The sequence below is a fragment of the Peromyscus californicus genome, unplaced genomic scaffold (genome assembly GCF_007827085.1).
Source record: "Peromyscus californicus insignis strain IS unplaced genomic scaffold, ASM782708v3 Scaffold_8__1_contigs__length_139910024, whole genome shotgun sequence".
Classification (NCBI taxonomy): Eukaryota; Metazoa; Chordata; class Mammalia; order Rodentia; family Cricetidae; genus Peromyscus; species Peromyscus californicus.
This window is the reverse complement of record NW_026294606.1, coordinates 120,506,910-120,526,207: the sequence shown is the minus strand read 5'-3', so window position 1 is coordinate 120,526,207 and position 19,298 is coordinate 120,506,910. Positions and strand designations below refer to the sequence as shown.

General features: G+C 40.0%; 1 protein-coding gene across 13 annotated transcripts in view; it reads left to right on the top strand.

Annotated features, from left to right (window-relative positions):
* Positions 1-19,298, top strand: part of Chd9 (chromodomain helicase DNA binding protein 9) — a 236,684-nt gene that overhangs the window by 212,031 nt on the left and 5,355 nt on the right. For 8 of the 13 annotated variants that reach the window (XM_052729717.1, XM_052729720.1, XM_052729716.1 and 5 more), the window contains 8 exons: positions 403-1,299; positions 2,015-2,175; positions 3,990-4,262; positions 5,052-5,220; positions 8,345-8,484; positions 9,384-9,605; positions 10,586-10,714; positions 18,692-18,796. In XM_052729717.1, coding sequence (XP_052585677.1) covers positions 403-1,299; positions 2,015-2,175; positions 3,990-4,262; positions 5,052-5,220; positions 8,345-8,484; positions 9,384-9,605; positions 10,586-10,714; positions 18,692-18,796 — 2,096 coding nt within the window. The remainder of the gene's footprint in view (positions 1-402; positions 1,300-2,014; positions 2,176-3,989; positions 4,263-5,051; positions 5,221-8,344; positions 8,485-9,383; positions 9,606-10,585; positions 10,715-18,691; positions 18,797-19,298) is intronic. The other 5 variants (XM_052729724.1, XM_052729729.1, XM_052729722.1 and 2 more) reach the window with 4 other exon arrangements.

Below are 19,298 nucleotides of genomic sequence, written 5' to 3'. Positions count from 1 at the left end.
TTTTTTTTGGTAGCTTTTCAAAACAATGTTTCTCTGTGTAGCCCTGGCTGTCCTGGAACTCGCTTTGTAGAACAGGCTGGCCTTGAAGTCACAGAGACCCACCTGCCTCTGCCTCCAGGGGATTAAAGACATATGCCACCATCGCCAGGCAAGAATTTTTTAAAAGTAAATTTTTTTTATGGTACCATACTTCTGAAACAATCATATATTGGTCATTAAAATATATAGATATTTTATGTTTCATGAGTTTAGTAATTTTAGAAACAATTTACATTTTTAAAAACAATTTGCAGTCCTGGAAATTATAATGATACTGTATAGAGGTATATTTTTAAAGTTACCTTATATTAAATCTCCCATAAAGCTTTTTTAATTAATATTTTGGTCCTTGTTTCAATATAGAATTGGTGGATCCAAATATTTTTATCCAACCAATCACAGAAGAGCGTGCTTCTAGGACTTTATATCGCATTGAACTTCTCAGAAAAGTGCGGGAACAGGCACTTCGACACCCACAGTTGTTCGAACGCTTGAAGCTTTGTCGTCCAAACCCAGACTTACCTGTCTGGTGGGAGTGCGGCCCTCATGATAGGGATTTGCTTATTGGTGCTGCCAAACACGGAGTAAGCCGGACAGACTACCACATTCTGCGCGATCCTGAACTCTCCTTTATGGCAGCTCAAAGGAACTACAGTCAGAGTAAGGTGGCTCATTCAAGGACTTCTACCCCACTTTTGCAGCAATACCAAGTAGCACTTTCTGCTTCTCCTCTTACCTCTTTGCCTAGGCTGCTAGATGCTAAAGGCTCTCTTGTAGAGGATGTGAAAGTTAAAAATGAAAACCTTAAGGAAGAGCCCCAGTCTTCTGAAGAAGAGTCTATGTCTTCTGTGGAAACAAGGACACAAGTTCAGTCTGAGCCTGGAAGTCCAAAGAATGGTGTGTTACCACAGGCTACTGGAGACCAGAAGTCTGGTGGGAAAAGCGAAACAGACAGACGCATGGTTGCAGCCAGAACAGAACCCCTAACTCCAAACCCAGCTTCTAAGAAACAGAGAGTCCACAAAAGAGGATCAGAATCCAGTTCTGACTCTGACTCTGATTCTGAGCACTCATCATGTTCTTCCAGGTCCTCCTCCTCCTCCTCTTCCTCCTCTTGCTCACACTCTCGATCAGGCTGTAGTTCTTCTTCATCCTCATCTTGTTCTTCAGCATCTTCTTCCTCTTCCTCTTCCTCCTCCTCCTCTTCATCTTCATCATCATCTGAAGAAAGTGACAGTGAAGAAGAAGTCCAGAAGCGAGGTACATGCATAATTTTGTTATTTTATGACAGCTTTTCAAATGAAAATGTGTAGAGCTTGATTTAAATAACTGAAGCATGCCTAAAGTTGTAAGCTCAAATTTTTATGCTTATAAATTTTCTTAGAAAAGCATGATTAAGGAAACTAGAGTTAGTTACATAAACCCCATTCAATATTCAAGGCATTGCTAAATAGACAGGGAGTTTGACGTTTTATATAATAGCTTGCATTCTTTGTGATTGTCTTAAAATTTACTGTTTTCCCCAGAAGAAGTTTATTAATGAACACATAAAGGAGGTTTATAGCAACTACCAGCAATCTTAGATTAAATGGACAAACAAGAGTAGCATAGGCTGTCCTTGGCACCTACAGTCAGTCAGTGGAAGGATGCACTCTCAGGGGAGTAGTGCCGGCTGGTCCTTTTCTTTGGGTGTCTTTGCAGCAAGCCAACCAATCAGATACAGGGAAATGAGTCAGCATCAAGCTTTTTCAGGAACCTCTCTGGCTTAAAGAGCCTCATCTTCCACTGGAGCCAGAGTACCTTGTCACAGTTCTTTAGGCATAACTGTCAGGGTTGTCACAAGGAGCATGTTCATGTCTAAGAGTTACCTATTCAGAGAATTGTGGAGTATTTAAGAGATCACATAAACTTGTGAAAGTATGCATAAAATTATTTTATGTGGATTTTAAAAGGTGATTGTAATTGTTCTCATTAGAAGGTACCCCTCATGTGAAAGCCTTTGATGAAGAAAGTGTTGCTTCACTGAGCACTACCCAGGATGAGACCCAGGATAGTTTCCAGGCAAACAATGGAACACCAGAGTCTGCCTACCTATTACAAGGTGGATATATGCTGGCAGCCTCATATTGGCCAAAGGTAAAAAAAAAAAAAAAAAAAAATCAGTTATTTTTGACATAGGCAATTTTTAATTCTTCTGACTAGCTTTGATGGTAGGCATTCTTTTGTTTTGTCTTTTCTTTTCTTTTGTTTGTTTTTTTTTTTTCAGTCCAGGTCTGGCTATGTGGCCCTGGCTGACAAACTAGCCTCTTGCTCCCAGACATATGCCTGTGTTTGCCTCTGCTTCCCAAGTCCTGGAATTAAATGTGTGCACCACCTCATCTTGCCTAATGGCAGATACTTTTTTTTTTTTTTTACTTTTTTTTTTTTTTTGGTTTTTCGAGACAGGGTTTCTCTGTGTAGCTTTGCGCCTTTCCTGGAACTCACTTGGTAGTCCAGGCTGGCCTCGAACTCACAGAGATCCGCCTGGCTCTGCCTCCCGAGTGCTGGGATTAAAGGCGTGCGCCACCACCGCCCGGCCTGGCAGATACTTTTATATGAAAAAATTGTAATTTTTTGATGATTTTTTTGCATCAAAAGTATAAATTATTACTTCCTATTAAATGAGTTTTTTTACATGTATATACTTCTCAGTGTAACTTTAGAATGTTTAAAATAATGGGCAGTGAATGCCTTTTGTAGTTGTAACCTACCAAAAGGTTTATTTTAAAATAGGTACACTCAGTAGTAAAAGCAGCTATGACTGGATAAGTATAAATTCCTAAAGACTAGTACAGGATATCTTTAGGAATGAGGTTGGGAAGTGAGAAATGGAGGAGTGTGTTCTCTTTCTATTTTATTTATTTATTCTTTTTGTTTGTTTGTTTGTTTGTTTGTTTCGAGACAGTGTTTCTCTGTTTAGCTTTGGTGCCTGTCCTGGATCTCGCTCTTTAGATCAGGTTGGCCTCGAACCCACAAAGATCCACCTGCCTCTGCCTCCCGAGCACTGGGATTAATGGCATGTGCCACCACTGCCCGGCTCCTCTTTCTATATTTCTAAATTGCTTTTTTTCTCTTTAATAATGAACCACTGTATTACATTTGTTATTACAAAGAAAAAAGAGAGCTGTAGCTGAATAAATCTTTCCCGACTGCTGGTATCGAATAACCAGTTAGAGGCTTAATATTAATTACAGACTGTTTGGTCTATGGCTCAGGCTTCTTGTTAGCTAGCTCTTTCATCTTAAATTAACCTATTTCTATTAATCTATATATTGCTATGTGGCCATGGCATTACCAGTCTGTTGGCATGTTGCTCCTTAGGCGGCGGGCTGGTGTCTCCCCTGACTCTGCCCTCCTTCTCCCTGTCTCTCTGCTTGGATTTCCCACCTGGCTATAACCTCTCTTACCTTAGGCCAGAGCAGCTTCTTTATTAACCAATGGTAGCAACACATATTCACAGCATACAGAAAGACTATCCCACAGCAGAGGGTTACAGATGTAGCTCCACTAATGGGTTGTGTGCCTAACATGCACAGAGCCTCAGGTTTAACTGGGCACTGTGGCATACATCTATATTACATCTCTATAATTCTAGTAATTATGGGGTGGAGATAAGAGGATCAGAAGTTCAGGGTCATCTTTGGGCTATTTAGTGTGTTCAAGGCCAGACTTTGTTGTAGGAATAAAATATTATAATAATAAAAATGTCTTTGTGGAATAATGCTCTTGAGCTTCAACCAAAAGGAATTTGTACTTGAATAATTACAGAATTATAATACATATGAGAATATATATGCATACTACACACAGTGTTATACCTGGTTTAAGTCATCAAAGCTTTTAGATTATTTGATCTCCAAAGATCTGTCCTGATTACTAAAAGAATGCCTTGATGTTACCTGCTTTTCTAGGATCGGGTAATGATCAACCGCTTGGACAGTATTTGTCAAACAGTTCTGAAAGGGAAGTGGCCTTCAGCTCGAAGAAGTTATGATGCTAACACGGTGGCGTCTTTCTATACCACAAAACTGCTGGATAGCCCGGGAGCAGCTACAGAATATAGCGAGCCCAGTGTCCCTACTCCCCCAGCTGTTGCTGTCAAAGAAGAACATGAACAGTCAACACAGATGTCAAAGGTGAAGAAGCATGTACGCGAAAAGGAGTTTACAGTGACAATCAAAGACGTATGTGTATTTTTATTGCCCTAGGGCCTGGTTGCGATTGCGGTGTGCAGCATGCTTTTCCTGCAGATGGCTGCCTGCTCTCACTCTTCCTTCCTTCACATACTTGTTCCTGGTATCTGGATTGTTTCTCTTCTGATATCTAGGTTGTTCAAGCTGAATATCCCATTAAAGGGCTAATCATTAAATATGTTTCTCTCCTGACTATAGTTCTGAGCAAGATATTTCTTAAAAAATGTGGCAATTTCCATTCTGGTCTTTTTCTATAATATTTATGTGGTATATCAGTGTACTTTCTCTCTTAAACATTTAGTATGCCCCATTATTAGTAGTGATTATTTTAATATGATCTTTGAAACAGTTATTTGTTATCTAAAATATGGGTGAGATTTAGTTTGGAGGTTACACATGTAACCCTAGCTCCTTAAAGTCTGAGTTAGGAGCAAGGAGAAATTAAGGGCAACTTGAGGGCACACAATAAGGCCATATTTCATACAGAAAAAAAAATGCATACGTGTATGTGTGGTGATGTCCTCTAATAATGTCTGTGTGAAGCTGGAAATGTTATAGTTATCATGTACTTCTCACCTGAAAAACTTTGGTTTGTATTCATTATAGAAATGAGTAATGTGTTTTTCTTGTATTGATTTATAAACAGGAAAACCTCAGTAGTATATCAGGGATTTTGCCTTCACTCTTTCTAAGTAAAATATTTTTCTTGATATCCTACAGTAAGGTTTTCTTTGACATTTATCTTAATAATGGTTTTGGTTTGTTTGTTTGTTTTAATAGGAAAGTGGTTTGAAGTTGACATTTCAGAAGCAAGGGCTTGCCCAGAAAAGACCATTTGATGGTGAAGATGGTGCCCTGGGCCAGCAGCAGTACCTTACTCGACTTCGAGAGCTCCAGAGTGCTTCAGAGACGAGCCTTGTTAATTTTCCAAAATCTATGCCAGCATCAGGTAAATATGCAAATAGTAACTTTTTATTAATGAGATATTCCTTTCCATTTCCAAATCTTCTTTTATAGACTTTTGAAACAAAAATTCATTTTTCTTTCTTTAGTGTTGGGGACCTCTTTTTAACATTTATAAAGTAGTCAGTATAACATTGAATCTTATTAAGTCCTAGAACGTGCATATATGATGCATGTGTGTGTGTGTGTGTACACACTGGAGTTCAAACTTGGGCCTTCATGTATGCTTAGTCACTTTACCACTGAACTTCACCACCAGCCCAGCTGGAATTGAATATGACATTTTGAATCATAGCAGTTTGGTTTCAGAAGTTTCAGTGTTTTGATGGAGATACCATTTTTTTTTCAAGTAGATTTTAACAGATAAAAGTTAAGAGTAGCAGCTGAGCAATGGTGGCACACACCTTTAATTCCAGCACTCGGGAGGCAGAGGCAGGTGGATCTCTGTGAGTTTGAGGCCATCCTGGGCTACAGAGTGAGTTCCAGGAAAGACACAAACCTACACAGAGAAACCCTGTCTCAAAAACCATTTTGGTAAAACAGTATATTTGTGCTTCAAACAATGATTTAAGTCACATGGTAATGTTGTTGGTAGAAGACCAACATATGTCTGCATGGCAAATCATAGCATTTTGAAAACAATTAGCATCCCTAACCCTAACCCTTCTAACCTTGTGGCAACTTGAATCAGCACATTTACTGAATACATCACTTATGCCATGTGTTGCATGCTCTGTGAACAGTGAAGAATGCATTGGACAGGCTGGAGCGATGGTTCAGTAGTTAAGAGCTCTTGTTCTTGCAGAGGACCTGGCTCACAGCCATCTGTTTCTGCACCCTCTTCTGATATGCAGATAGTTCACACACATACATACAGAAGAAGCAACATACCCTAAAATAAAAATGAATAACTAAAAAGGTATTAAATGCACTCAACACTGTTTTTGTCTTGTTTAGGCTGCTTCTACCTGTGTTCTTCTTAAGTTGTCAACAATTATGAATGATGTTTAAGATCAGTTGAGTTTCAAGATTATCACCTATACTACCCCCAGAAATACTAGTTTTAATTAAAGAAAGTAAATGAGTTGAATTTTCTTTATTTCAGAAGGCCAAGGACTCTACTTTAGTAGGAACTAAGTCTGTTTGCCACATAATACTTGGAAGCCTATCAAAACTGTTAATGTGCATGAGTGTAGTGTGCGGGACTCCTACAGTTGGGGAATTGACTGCTGTTTTCAGTTGATGCTATTTCCACCTTTTAAATTGTAGACTAGTTTAGCTTCATTGGCATCAGTTTGGTCTCCTGTGGATCCGTTAACCATTTGAGATCATCTTCTAGGTGTCACACATGTCAGACTTGCACTTGAAGGGCTGAGGCTATAACTTGGTAGATAAACCGTTTGCCATATAAGCTGAAGATCAGCCTGAGGATCCTTGGCACCTCATAAAAGCTAGGCAGGTGTGGTTGCCCACCTGTAATCCCAGTGCTTGTTCGCCAGCAACAGGGGATCCTGGGAGCAAGGTGACTAGCTAGACTAGCCAAATCAGTGAGCTCTGATCCCAATGAGAGACTCGGAATCATTAAATAAAGTGGGGAGCAATTGAGGAAGACATCCAATGACAATCTCTGGCCTACACACACGCACACGCACACACACACATACACACGCACACCTGCACACATGTGCATCCAGATCTACCACGTACATACTCATGTTCCCCTCACCCCGCAAGAACATTCAAGGTGAATGTTTCTGTTTCATGAAGTGTAAGTTTCCCAAATATGCTTTACAGTGATAGTTTTGTAGTTAAGTAGCTCTTTTTTTTTTCCAATAAAACATGAGGACAAATGGAGATCAGCTGTGAGCTCTCTTGCCTGCAGTAAGTGGGTTTACTATTCCCACTCTTTTTTTTTTTTTTTTTTTTTTTTTTTTTTAGGTTTTTCGAGACAGGGTTTCTCTGTGCAGCTTTGCGCCTTTCCTGGATCTCGCTCTGTAGACCAGGCTGGCCTCGAACTCACAAAGATCCTCCTGCCTCTGCCTCCCAAGTGCTGGGATTAAAGGCGTGCGCCACCACCGCCCGGCCTACTATTCCCACTCTTAACCTGAAAGTTCCTCTATGAGATACAGTCAGTACTTAGATCATGTGAAGGTTTTAGTGGCATTGCTGCTAACAATTGTCCAGCTTTTACCCTATGAGTAATTCTTTGATGAATAATACTATACAGAGTGCATCATCGTTATATATAAAATATTATATATTATATAGCAAATATAGTTTATGTAGTTATTACTATTATGTTTCTTTTTGTATTGTATCAGTACGTTTCATATTTGCAATAAAAATATACAGCCTGAAGCGATGGTTCAGTGGTTAAGAGTGCATACAGCTCTTGCAGAGGATCTGTTTCTAGCACCCACAAATGCCTTAACTCCAGCTCCAGGGGCTTCAATGCCCACTTCTGAACTCCACAGACACCTGGACATCCATACACACAGACACGCACACACATAAAATTAGTAAAATTTTAAAGAATATAATGATAATGATATATATAATATATAATAGTAATGATCACACTAGTTTTAAAGCTATATAAAACCATGTTAAAAAACTCAATTATTATTATTAATACTATGTAGTTATTGCAGTATTTTATATAATACATTTGGATAATTGAAAATGTGAAGTCTGGATCTATCTTCCTTCCTGGACTTTTTGGAAATCAGTTAACATTAATATTTTTTGAGCCTTCTCGTTGTCTGTAAAATGAAGTGGGAGGAGAAAGAGATGTCACATTTTGTGGTAAATTGAGTAAAACAACATACAAGTGTCCAGTAAAGAGTTACTGCAAGTCAGGTAAGGTGATACATGCCCATAATCCCAGAATGTAGGTGGTAGGAGGAATGGGATTGGGAGGCTAATGTGAGCTACTGAGGGAGAGACCTAGATTACAAATCTCCAAGTTTTTAAATTGAGAAATTAACACATTATAAAACTAAGAACTTCTTAGTTTGGGGTATAAAAGAACCAATTTCATATACATTTAGAAAAGTTGCAATGTCCCATTTAAGTTTTGAGTCACAGTTTTGCATTTTTAATTTGATTAGGTACTTCCATTCAGTCAACCCTTGGTGCCAATGGAATGGTATTAGACAACCAGCCTATAGTGAAGAAAAGACGAGGAAGGAGGAAGAATGTAGAAGGTGTTGACTTCCTCTTTTTGAACAGAAATAAGCCACCTAATCATGTAAGTAAAACTATTTTAAAATCATTTATCCTTAAGTCTGAAATTCAGTTCTAATAAGTATACAATTGCTATTTCATATTTTTAATAAGATAAATAATAAGGAAATTAGTCTCCCAAACTTTGAAATTGAATCTTAATAGAATTTTTTTTTTTTTGATTTATTTATTTATTATGTATACAGCATGTATGACTGCAGGCCAGAAGAGGGCACCAGATCTCATTACAGATGGTCGTGAGCCACCATGTGGTTGCTGGGAATTGAACTCAGGACCTCTGGAAGAGCAGTCAGTGCTCTTAACCTCTGAGCCATCTCTCCAGCCCCTTAATAGAATTTAATATTGACAAAGAGCCATAAAAAAATTTAAGTTTAAAAGACTTGGCAGAATTTTAGGCTCTGCTTTCTTCTTCTTCTTCTCCTTCTTCTTCTTCTTCTTCTTCTTCTTCTTCTTCTTCTTCTTCTTCTTCTTCTTCTCCTCCTCCTCCTCCTCCTCCTCCTCCTCCTCCTCCTCCTTCTTCTCCTTCTTTTTCTCCTTCTTTTTCTTCTTCTTCTTCTTCTTCTTCTTCTTCTTCTTCTTCTTCTTCTTCTTCTTCTTCTTCTTCTTCTTCTTCAGAAAAGAATGACTCTGTTGAATCTGGGCATGGTAGAGTACTTGTGTGACCCCAGTATTCAGTGTGCAGAGGTAAGAGGATCTCTGCCAGTTTCAGGCCATCCTGGTGTATACAAGGTGAGGTCCAGGGCAGTCAGGAATGCATAAGAAGGCCTGGGGTGTGTGTGTGTGTGTGTGTGTGTGTGTGTGTGTGTGTGTGTGTGTGTGTGTATGACAATTACTCTGTTGAAAGAAAAGTAGAATAATCAATAAAGCATGGAAATAAAAATGTTACTTGATGTTTTTCTGCAGTTTACTTTAGACTTAACCACCTCACAGATTTCCACAGGGATAAATCCAGCACTCTCCTATACTCAGCCTCAGAGAATTCCTGATATAGAAAGTCCAGTTCCAGTTATTAATCTCAAAGATGGGACAAGGCTTGCAGGAGATGATGCTCCGAAGAGAAAGGACCTGGACAGATGGCTTAAGGAGCACCCAGGTTATGTGGAAGACTTGGGAGCTTTTATCCCAGTAAGTCCATTTTAAAATCCTGGTATACTCTGTCCCTTTGATTCATCAAAGCTATAATGATTAAGTACAAATTCTCATCCATTTGTGCTAAATATGTGTTCTGCCTAATAGTTAGGAAAATTACCAGAAAGAAATAATTACCATCTTTCCCAAAATATAATTCTGTGTTGCTTTCCTTTCTGCATTCAATAAATAGTTAAGTATAAGAATCATTTCAGGCCAGATATGGTGGCACACACCTGTAGTACCAGTGCTCAAAAAGAATTTTAAGTTCAAATCTGCTCTTGTTTAAAAAAAAAAAAATTCTGATGTAAAGTACTTTATCACACCCAATAAAGGCTGAAGTAGTATAAAACTTCTAACCCAATTATCAATTGTTGAAGCAGGGCTTGGTGGCATAAACCTGTAATCTCAGGATGTAGGAGTCAGAGGCAAAAGGGTCACCTGTTCAAGCACACCCTTGGTTCAGAATGAGATCAGGGCCAGCCTGGGCTACATGAGACCCTGCCTCAAAAACAAATAGATAAACAAATGGTCATAGCACAGAGGAAGTCTGAGGAGCTTCTCCTGGAATTTACTAGATGAGAAACTTATCAAATGAAATGTAGGTGATGGAAAATAACAAGCTATTTCAGAGGAAACTGTTCCATTAGCACCAGTGACCCCTCCATGTGTCAGGTGTCACGCTGGAGATTTTCTGTAGCCTTTAAGGAAGAGCTGGCATAGACTCACTGCAAGAGTCATACTTTCATATAGGACCATAATAGTGACCAACACAGTGGCCTTGAGTCATTTTCAAATATAAAATTTGGAAACAAATGTAAAACTTCATTAAAATATTTAAAGTTTAAATTTTTCAGCTGACTAACTAGAGAGTAAGAGCTTTTACCTCATGCAGAGCCCTGGGTCAGCTCACACTCACCATTCTGAATAGTGTTGAAGAGAGCCACAGTTTCAGGGTGTTTCTGCATGTGTTTTAGAGAGTGCAGCTTCATGAAGGAAGACCCAAACAGAAAAGACATCGATGCCGCAACCCAAACAAACTGGATGTCAACAGTCTCACTGGAGAGGAACGTGTGCAGCTGATTAACAGAAGGAATGCAAGAAAGGTATCTATTTCTCTTGTTACCCTTTCACACCGATTCCACATTTAAAGAAACTGATTGCATTATGCATTATTTTCTAACAGACTAGAGAATGGGTTGAACCTAGCACATTTGTGGGAAAAGACATGCATGATAATTTGATGTAGTCTAATATCAAATCCCACATTATTGATGAAGCCAGTAAGTGAAATAAGCAAGCCATTCCACAGATCTGGCCAAGCGGTGTTAATTGCTTATGGTTGTGCAGTGTGCAAGGACACTTCATCTCAGGCAGTGGTTCTTTTCAGGCCGTAATTTTATTCCCTCAGGGGACATTGGTTGCTGTCTAGACAGAGGTTTGGTATCCACACTCAGCGTGGTGGGGAAGGGTGAGAAGGGAAAGAAGGCTGCTTTCCTCTACGAGGAAGGACTGAGGTACCAACCTATAGGTCTTGGGCCAAAAGTTGAGAAACCTTACTCAAAGGTGGCACCCTTTACATTATCATGATAAATTTACTGTATTTTTATCAGTGTAATCTTATTTGTCTGATAGCTCAAGTTAATCTTGTTCTTTCAAGTAGGCGTATTATATAATTTCCTGATACATGGAAATAAACTTTCAAAATTTACTTTATAGGTGAGTGGAACTTCTATGCTTAGTTTGTGCTAACTGTTCACAAATTATTAATAGTTGAGCATTTTCTTTTTTCTTGTTCAGATATTGTTATTAATATTAACTTTGGTAAGACTACCAAATAATTATTTCTAGTGACATTTTCACATGTGTATATCATTTGTACTGTGCTGATTCACCTCTGTATTACCCTTCCTTGTTCAGTGTACCCCCAACCCCATTGGTCTACTTCCTGTCCCTAAATAGTCCCCTTCTGCTACATAAAGTGCTATCTCAAGAAAGTGGGGACGAGCCGGGTGCTGATGGTGTAAGCCTTTTAATCCCAGCGCTCGGGAGGCAGAGGCAGGTGGATTTCTGTGAGTTCAAGGCCAGCTTTGTGTATAGAGCAAGTTCCAATACAGCCAGGGCTACACAGTGAAACCCTGCTGAAAGAGAGAGAGAGAGAGAGAGAGAGAGAGAGAGAGAGAGAGAGAGAGAGAGAGAGAGAGAGAAGAAAAAAGGGGGGGCAGGCAAAACAGGCTAGGAAGATGATTCAGTTGGTTGCTGGTTAAGTATGAGGATATGAGTTCAAACATATCCCACAGCACCCACTTCAAAGTCAAGTATATCAATTTGTCCTTGTAAGCCCAGGAGGACCCCAGGGATCACTATCCAGTGTAGCTGAATTGGTAAATTCCAGGTTCACTGAGAAAACTTGTCTCAAAAAATAAGATGGAAAATAATTGAGAAAGACATTTGAGGCTGACCTCTGATCTCCACAGGCATGCATACACAAACAGAAATGTTTTTAGAATCAACTAAAGCTAACTACTATAGCAAATAACCATAGAAAAGCAAATGTCAGAATTACATAGAAGAACTTATGAAGTTAAAAATTATAACAATGCAAATAGAATGAATTGAATAGACTAGAGGAAGTAGTCAGAGAAAAGCGGAAGGAAAGAAGAATCTATTAAATAAAAGGCAAAAGAAGCAGAAAATAAGAGAAGAATGATTAGGAAGGAGAAAAAACAGTAAGATATCAAAAAAAAAGGACTACATAGTAAAGATAAGGTATTATCAACAAAACCAGAGGGAAGCTTTAACAAGAGGAATCAAAATCAATAAGCCTGCTTTTAAAAATAAAATGAGGGGCTAGAGAGATGGTTCACAACAAGGTGCATTGGCTTCTCTTGCAGAACTTGACTTCATTCCCAGCACCGACATAGTAGCTCACAACCATCTGAAACTCCAGTGCCAAGGAATCTGACCCCTGGCCTTTATGCAGGGACCAGTCACACATGCTATGCACAGATACACACAGGCAAAGCACTCATCCACATAAAATAATTATTAAAAATAAAACATCCCTAAATTGAAAATAATAGTAAAGGTGTAGGACGGGGCATGGGTGGGTGGCAGCAACCTCAGAACAGTGATTGGAGCAGCCTCTGTCCATCCTCTGGCGTCCAGGCTGGGTGGGAGCTGTGGTGAAGTTAGAGACTTTTGTTTTCCTGGGCCTTCTATGATCTTAGCTTCTCAGCGTGTCTTCGTCTAGCCCTAGTCTGTCACAAACTTCCTCATGTGCTGTGGCTGACTGTCTACAGGCTCCCCAAATCCTAATCTTGCCTAATTTTCAAGCCCCCTGAGTAGCTCAGTCCCACAATGGCATAGGGGTGTAGCCCTCTGTGATTTACAGACTCCAAAGTTAGCTTCTCTCCCATGCTTATTTGTCATGCAGGAGTCCTGCCAAATTCCCCAGCAGGGTTTAAAGATGTGGAAACTCATTCTGTGGTTAGCACTGACTGCCAGTCTTTTTTAAACTAGGACAGACTAGATTACCTTCTGGAAGAGTCTTTGGAGTCGTGTGGAATTGTTCCTCTTTTACCCTGCTTAGCTTTGCGGTTGTTCTAGGTTTCCCAGCTGTTATGTGCTCTCTTGTGTACCTTCTGATGCTCTCCTCCTTTTCTCTTGGGTATAGTCCAACCTCTGCTTCCCTGACTTTCCTCAACCTTGGCATCATACAGTGGCTGCTTATAATCCTATGAAGTTTTGGGTTTTTTTGTTTTTGTTTTTTTTTTTTTTTTTTGGTTTTTCGAGACAGGGTTTCTCTGTGTAGCTTTGCGCCTTTCCTGGAACTCGCTTTGGAGACCAGGCTGGCCTCGAACTCACAGAGATCCGCCTGGCTCTGCCTCCCGAGTGCTGGGATTAAAGGCGTGCGCCACCACCGCCCGGCCAAGTTTTGGGTTTTTTAAATATTTACTTTATTTTTATTTATATGTGCATGGTGGGATGTGACTGTACCTGCAGAGGACAAACATAGGTGTTGGATCTTCTGGAGCTGGAGTTAGAGGCAGTTGTGAGCCTCCTGATAAGGGCGCTGAGAACCAAACTCAGGTTCTTCAGCAGAGAAACAAACATGCTTAACCACTGACCCAGCCCCCAAGTTAAGGTTTTTCTAAAGCTTATTTCCGAACCAGATAAGACTTAGTAAAATTCATTTTCTAATTGGGCGGTAGTGGCACACACCTTTAATCCCAGCACTGGGGAGGCAGAAGCAGGTGGATCTCTATGAGTTTGAGGCCATCCTGGTCTACAGAAAGAGTTCCAGGACAGCCACAGTGCTCACACAGAGAAACCCTGTCTCAAGAAACTAAAAAAATAAAATCTTTTTCTACATTGATTTATCTCTTTTTCCTTATAATGTAAATGATAGGTGAGTTGTGATATCCTTTGTACATATAGCTGTAATATGCTGGGGTTTGTTATGATAACCAAGCAGTAGCATAGAGGAGAAAACATGATGTCAGAATAAGACTTTGCTCATAATCAGTTACTTCACCTTGGACATTTTGTGTTTCGGTTTCTGTTAAATGGCCTCACTGTTAAGATAACAATACATAAAAACATTTTCTCATACGAAATTTCACATTAAAACAGAGCATTTAAAAAGTAACAGTTGCTGTGATGTTATTATTTATACAAGCACTACTGATGTCCCCAGTCTGCTAGGTGCACTTCATTCACCTGTGGTGGTGCATCGGTTTACTGTATGGTGATAAAACACTGACCAAAAGCAACCTGGGAAGAAAAGGATTGATTTCCTCTTAGATTTCCAAGTAACAGTTCATTACTGAAGGAATTTGGGCAGGAACCAAAGCAGAGACCATGGAGGAACACTGCTCACTGGCTTGCTCCTCATGGTCTGCTCAGCCTGCTTTCTTATACAACCTAGGACCACCTGCCCAGGGTTGGCACTGTCCACAGTGGTCTGGGTCCTCCCACATCAATCATTAATCATGAAAATGCCCTACAGACATGCCCACTAGGCCAAGCTGATGGAGGCATTTTCTCAGTTGAGGTCACTTTTCCAGATGACCTTGGCTTGTATCTGGTTGGTATTAACCAGCATAAGCAGTATTGTAGAGTGAAAACATAGATGTCTTAGAGAAAGAATAAGGAAATGTTGCAGTACAATTTCATGTATTTTCTGCTTGCAAAAGACAAAAAGATGTGTTTTGTTACATTTATGCCAAAAATTCATATTACTGAATAAGGCATGATAGTATAAGCCTGTAATCTAGCATTTAGAAAGCTTTGGGCAGGAGAATCATGAGTTTAGGCCAACCTGAGTTACACAGAAAGTTTGAGGTTTGCGTGGTGTGATGGCTATTCTTGATTGTCAACTTGACCATATCTGGAATTAACTAAAACCCGAGCAGCTGGGTACATGTGTGAGAGATTTTTTTCTTAATTAAATCATTTGAAGTGGGAAGGCCCACTTTTTTTTTTTCATATCAATACTTTTTTTTTTTTTTAATTTTGCAATACAGTTCAGTTCTACATATCAGCCACGGATTCCCTTGTTCTCCACCCTCCCGCCCCCCTCATCTTCCCCCCAGCCCACCCCCTATTCCCACCTCCTCCAGGGCAAAGCCTCCCCCGCGGACTAAGATCAACCTGGTAGACTCAGTCCAGGCAGGTCCAGTCCCCTCCTCCCAGGCCGAGCCAAGCGACCCTGCGTAGGCCCCAGGTTTCAAACAGCCAACTCATGCAATGAGCACAGGACCCGGTCCCACTGCCTGGATGCCTCCCAAACAGATCAAGCCAATCAACTGTCTCACCCATTCAGAGGGCCTGATCCAGTTGGTGACCCCTCAGCCATTGGTTCATAGTTCATGTGTTTCCATTCGTTTGGCTATTGGTCCCTGTGCTTTATCCAACCTTGGTCTCAACAATTCTCGCTCATATAAACCCTCTTTCTCACTAATTGGACTCCCAGAGCTCCACCCGGGGCCTAGCCATGGATCTCTGCATCCAGTTAGGAAGGCCCACTTTTAATCTGGATCTTTTGAGGTGGGAAGGTTCACCTTTAATATGGACCACACCTTCTGCTGGTAGCATATATATATAAGACATGGAAGAAGGAAGCTCGCTCTCTTTGCCTGCTTGCCCTCAACTTTCACTGGTAAGTCCATTCTTTCACTGGCATTAGAGTCTACCTACTTCTGCAGGATTCCAGTGTAAATTGAAGACTAAGACATCTAGCCTCATAGACTGAGCAACTACTGGATTCTTGGACTTTCTATTGGTAGACAGCCATTGTTGGACTAGCTGGACCACAGCCACATTCTAATAAGAGTGTGTGTGTGTGTGTGTGTGTGTGTGTGTGTGTGTGTGTGTGTGTGTGTGTTTAGATTCATTCTGTCAGTTCTGTTCTTCTCCTCACCAATACACCTGGGCTACACTCTAATGAGACTCTCAATGAACAAAATTTCACATTACTGAATATTTTAATTTGCCTCAGCCAGTTTGAAGGTTTTGCTTATTTGTTTGATTTTCTTTGAGGGGGGCGTTGTTGATGATGATTTTGTCTTTTGAGACAGGGTCTCATGCTCCCTAGGTTGGCCTCAAAACTCACTATGTAATTGAAAATACCCTTGATATTATGATCATTTGCCTCCGCTTCCCAAGTCTTGAGGTGACAGGTGTGTGCCACCATACCTGGAAGCTTCTTAGCCAGTTTTAAGGAGAAGGAATGCTTTTGTTTTTTTTTTTTGTTTGTTTTTAATTTGTTAAGTTTAATACCAAATACTTGTGTGTACAAAGGTCAAAGGACAACATGCACATGTCAGTTCTTTCCTTCCTGTGTAAGTCCTTGGGATTGAACTCAGATCAGACTGGGCAGCAAGTGCCTTTTTCTGCTGGGCCATGTCACTGGCAATAAATATTCTAAATGTTCATGTTGTAAATTTTCTGGAATCCTGTTCATTCCCTTGATTTTAGGGTTCTCTCTTGTCTCTAAGATGAGGGTTAGGTTGATGAATTACTAAGAAAAAGAATCTTCCTAATAGATCCACTTAGTATTAGGGGAGGAGGTTATGTTATGCTGTGCTATTTTTGTTTTGTTTAAAACAGGGTCTCACACTGTAGCTCACTGTGTAGGCTGGACTGGCCTCAAACTCAGTGAATTCTTTCTGCATTAGCCTTCTGGAGATTGAATTACAGGTTGTAAATCCACTTTAACCTAAAACTTAATAGAGAGCAGAGTGCAACAGAAATCAGAGAGACTAAAGAATATAAGGAATTTTAGATGAGAATGCTTATAGGTATGGGTGATACACTGACAATAATAAATGAATGTACATCCTGCCAAGATATAATATATATTTATCAGTTGGGGATATAGCCAGTGATAGAATGCTTATATAGCTTTCACAGGCCCTAATTCAGTTCCCAACATGACTCAAGATAGAAAGATATAATGCATATGTTTTCAGTGGGGTGTGGAAGAAGGAACTGCTCAAACGGCTTTTAGATGGCAAAGAGACATTAAATTGGAAGGTCAGAATCATTGATCTAAATATTACTAATTTGAATCTTGAATTTATCATATACAAAAGATATTTATAATTTAATAGCATATATTTAGTTAATATACATAATGAATAAATAAAAGCATGGAATTCTGAGACCTAGGTTTGACTCCTAACTCTTCCCCCCCCACCTCCCCCCTTACCCTCCCACCTCCCCCCGAGAGCTAAGGACCGAACCCAGGACCTTGTGCTTACTAGGCAAGCACTCTACCGCTGAGCTAAATCCCCAACCGACTCCTAACCCTTGACATTATTAGATGGCTTTATAAAGTTAACTATAGCTGCTCTGATGCTCAGGTCCTTCGTTTTGAAAGTAGAAATACTATCTCAAATACTATCTCAAAAAGATGTCTGAGAACTCAAGTAAATGCAATGATCTTAGCCCAGTACTTGGCATATTATTAAGCCAGATATTGTAAAATACTTGAATCGTCTCTTTTTTTTTTTTTGGTTTTTCGAGACAGGGTTTCTCTGTGTAGCTTTGCGCCTTTCCTGGGACTCGCTTGGTAGCCCAGGCTGGCCTCGAACTCACAGAGATCCACCTGGCTCTGCCTCCCGAGTGCTGGGATTAAAGGCGTGTGCCACCACCGCCCAGCGAATGGTCTCATTTTATCTTCATCAGACACTTGGAAGGAAATATTATTGTCACCCCATTTTATAGATCACAAAAGAGTTTTACTGATTTACCTGAGTTTCCATAGCTGGGAAATCTAACTCCAAAGGGTATACTTGAAAGTAGGCTAGACTGCCTGTCTTGCCTTTTAAGTGCACCATGAATAGTAGTTCTTCATTTTCTACTCTAGTTATTCCACTTAAAACATTTAAGATTTCCATTATTTCTATTTCAGTTCATTCCTGTCGCTGTGACAGATGCTGTGACCAAAGGCAACTGAGGGAAGGAAGCATTTGATTTCCAGTTATAGGTTTATCATCAAGCGAAGTTGTGGCAGAAACTCAAGCAAGAACACAAAGGCAGGGCTGCTTGCTAGTCCACAGAGTCATCCCTGACCAAGGCACTCACCCGAGCAGCTCCGGCAGGAACCTGGAAGAATGCTTCCTGACACTTCAGTCCCTGCTTGCTAACTTACTTGAAGGCTTATGCTCAGCTAGCTTTTTATAGTTCTGGACCACCTGCCCAGGGAATGGTGCCACGGATAGTGGGCTGGATCCTCTACATTAATTAGCAATCAAGACAATCCTCCATGGACATGCTCATAAGCCAGTCTGATCTAGGCAGTTCTTCAGTAGAGATTTTCTTTGTCAGTAGTTCTAGGTTGTGTCTGCCAAGCTGACAGTTAAAGATAACCAGAGGACAAAAGCTAATGTGTTTATATAGTATTTCAGTAGTCTGTGTAGATTGGAGTTATCCTTTCTTATGTAATTATACAGATTGTTGAAGGGTGTTCAAAAATACATATTTTAAAGAAATTCTGTATCAGAAATCAAATAAATAACTTCATATTTAATAGTGTTAACCGTCTAAACTGTTAATCTCTGTCTGTTTGTTTACAGGTTGGAGGTGCATTTGCTCCCCCTTTGAAAGATTTATGTAGATTCTTGAAAGAAAATTCAGAATATGGAGTAGCTCCTGAATGGGGAGATGTTGTTAAGCAGTCTGTGAGTATCTTACAAATACACCATTTTAGAGATTAGAGCCACTTGATTATGTCTCGGGTTAAACATCCTTTTCAGGATAAGAATTTCATGAACATGTGGTAATAGCTTTCAGTTCACAGTTTTCATTTTTCAAAATGTGTAATTGATGATAGGGTAGAATGCCAAACCAGAGATCCTCCCATACACACTTTTTTTTTAATTGCAAACATTATTTGGATGATGCCACAAAGAATAATCAAGTAGGTATGCAAAGAAATGTATATAATAATATTCATCATGGACAGGATCTCTGTAGATAATCCAGACTGGCTTTGAACTACAGTTCTGCCTCAGCTTTCTGAGCACTGGGATTACAGATATGTGCAACATCCTGGGTTCATTATGGTATAACGGTAAAACAATGGATAAGCCTGGGCGATGGTGGTACATGCCTTTAATCCCAGCACTCAGGAAGCAGGGACAGATGGATCTCTGTGAATTCGAGGCCAGCCTGGTCTACAGA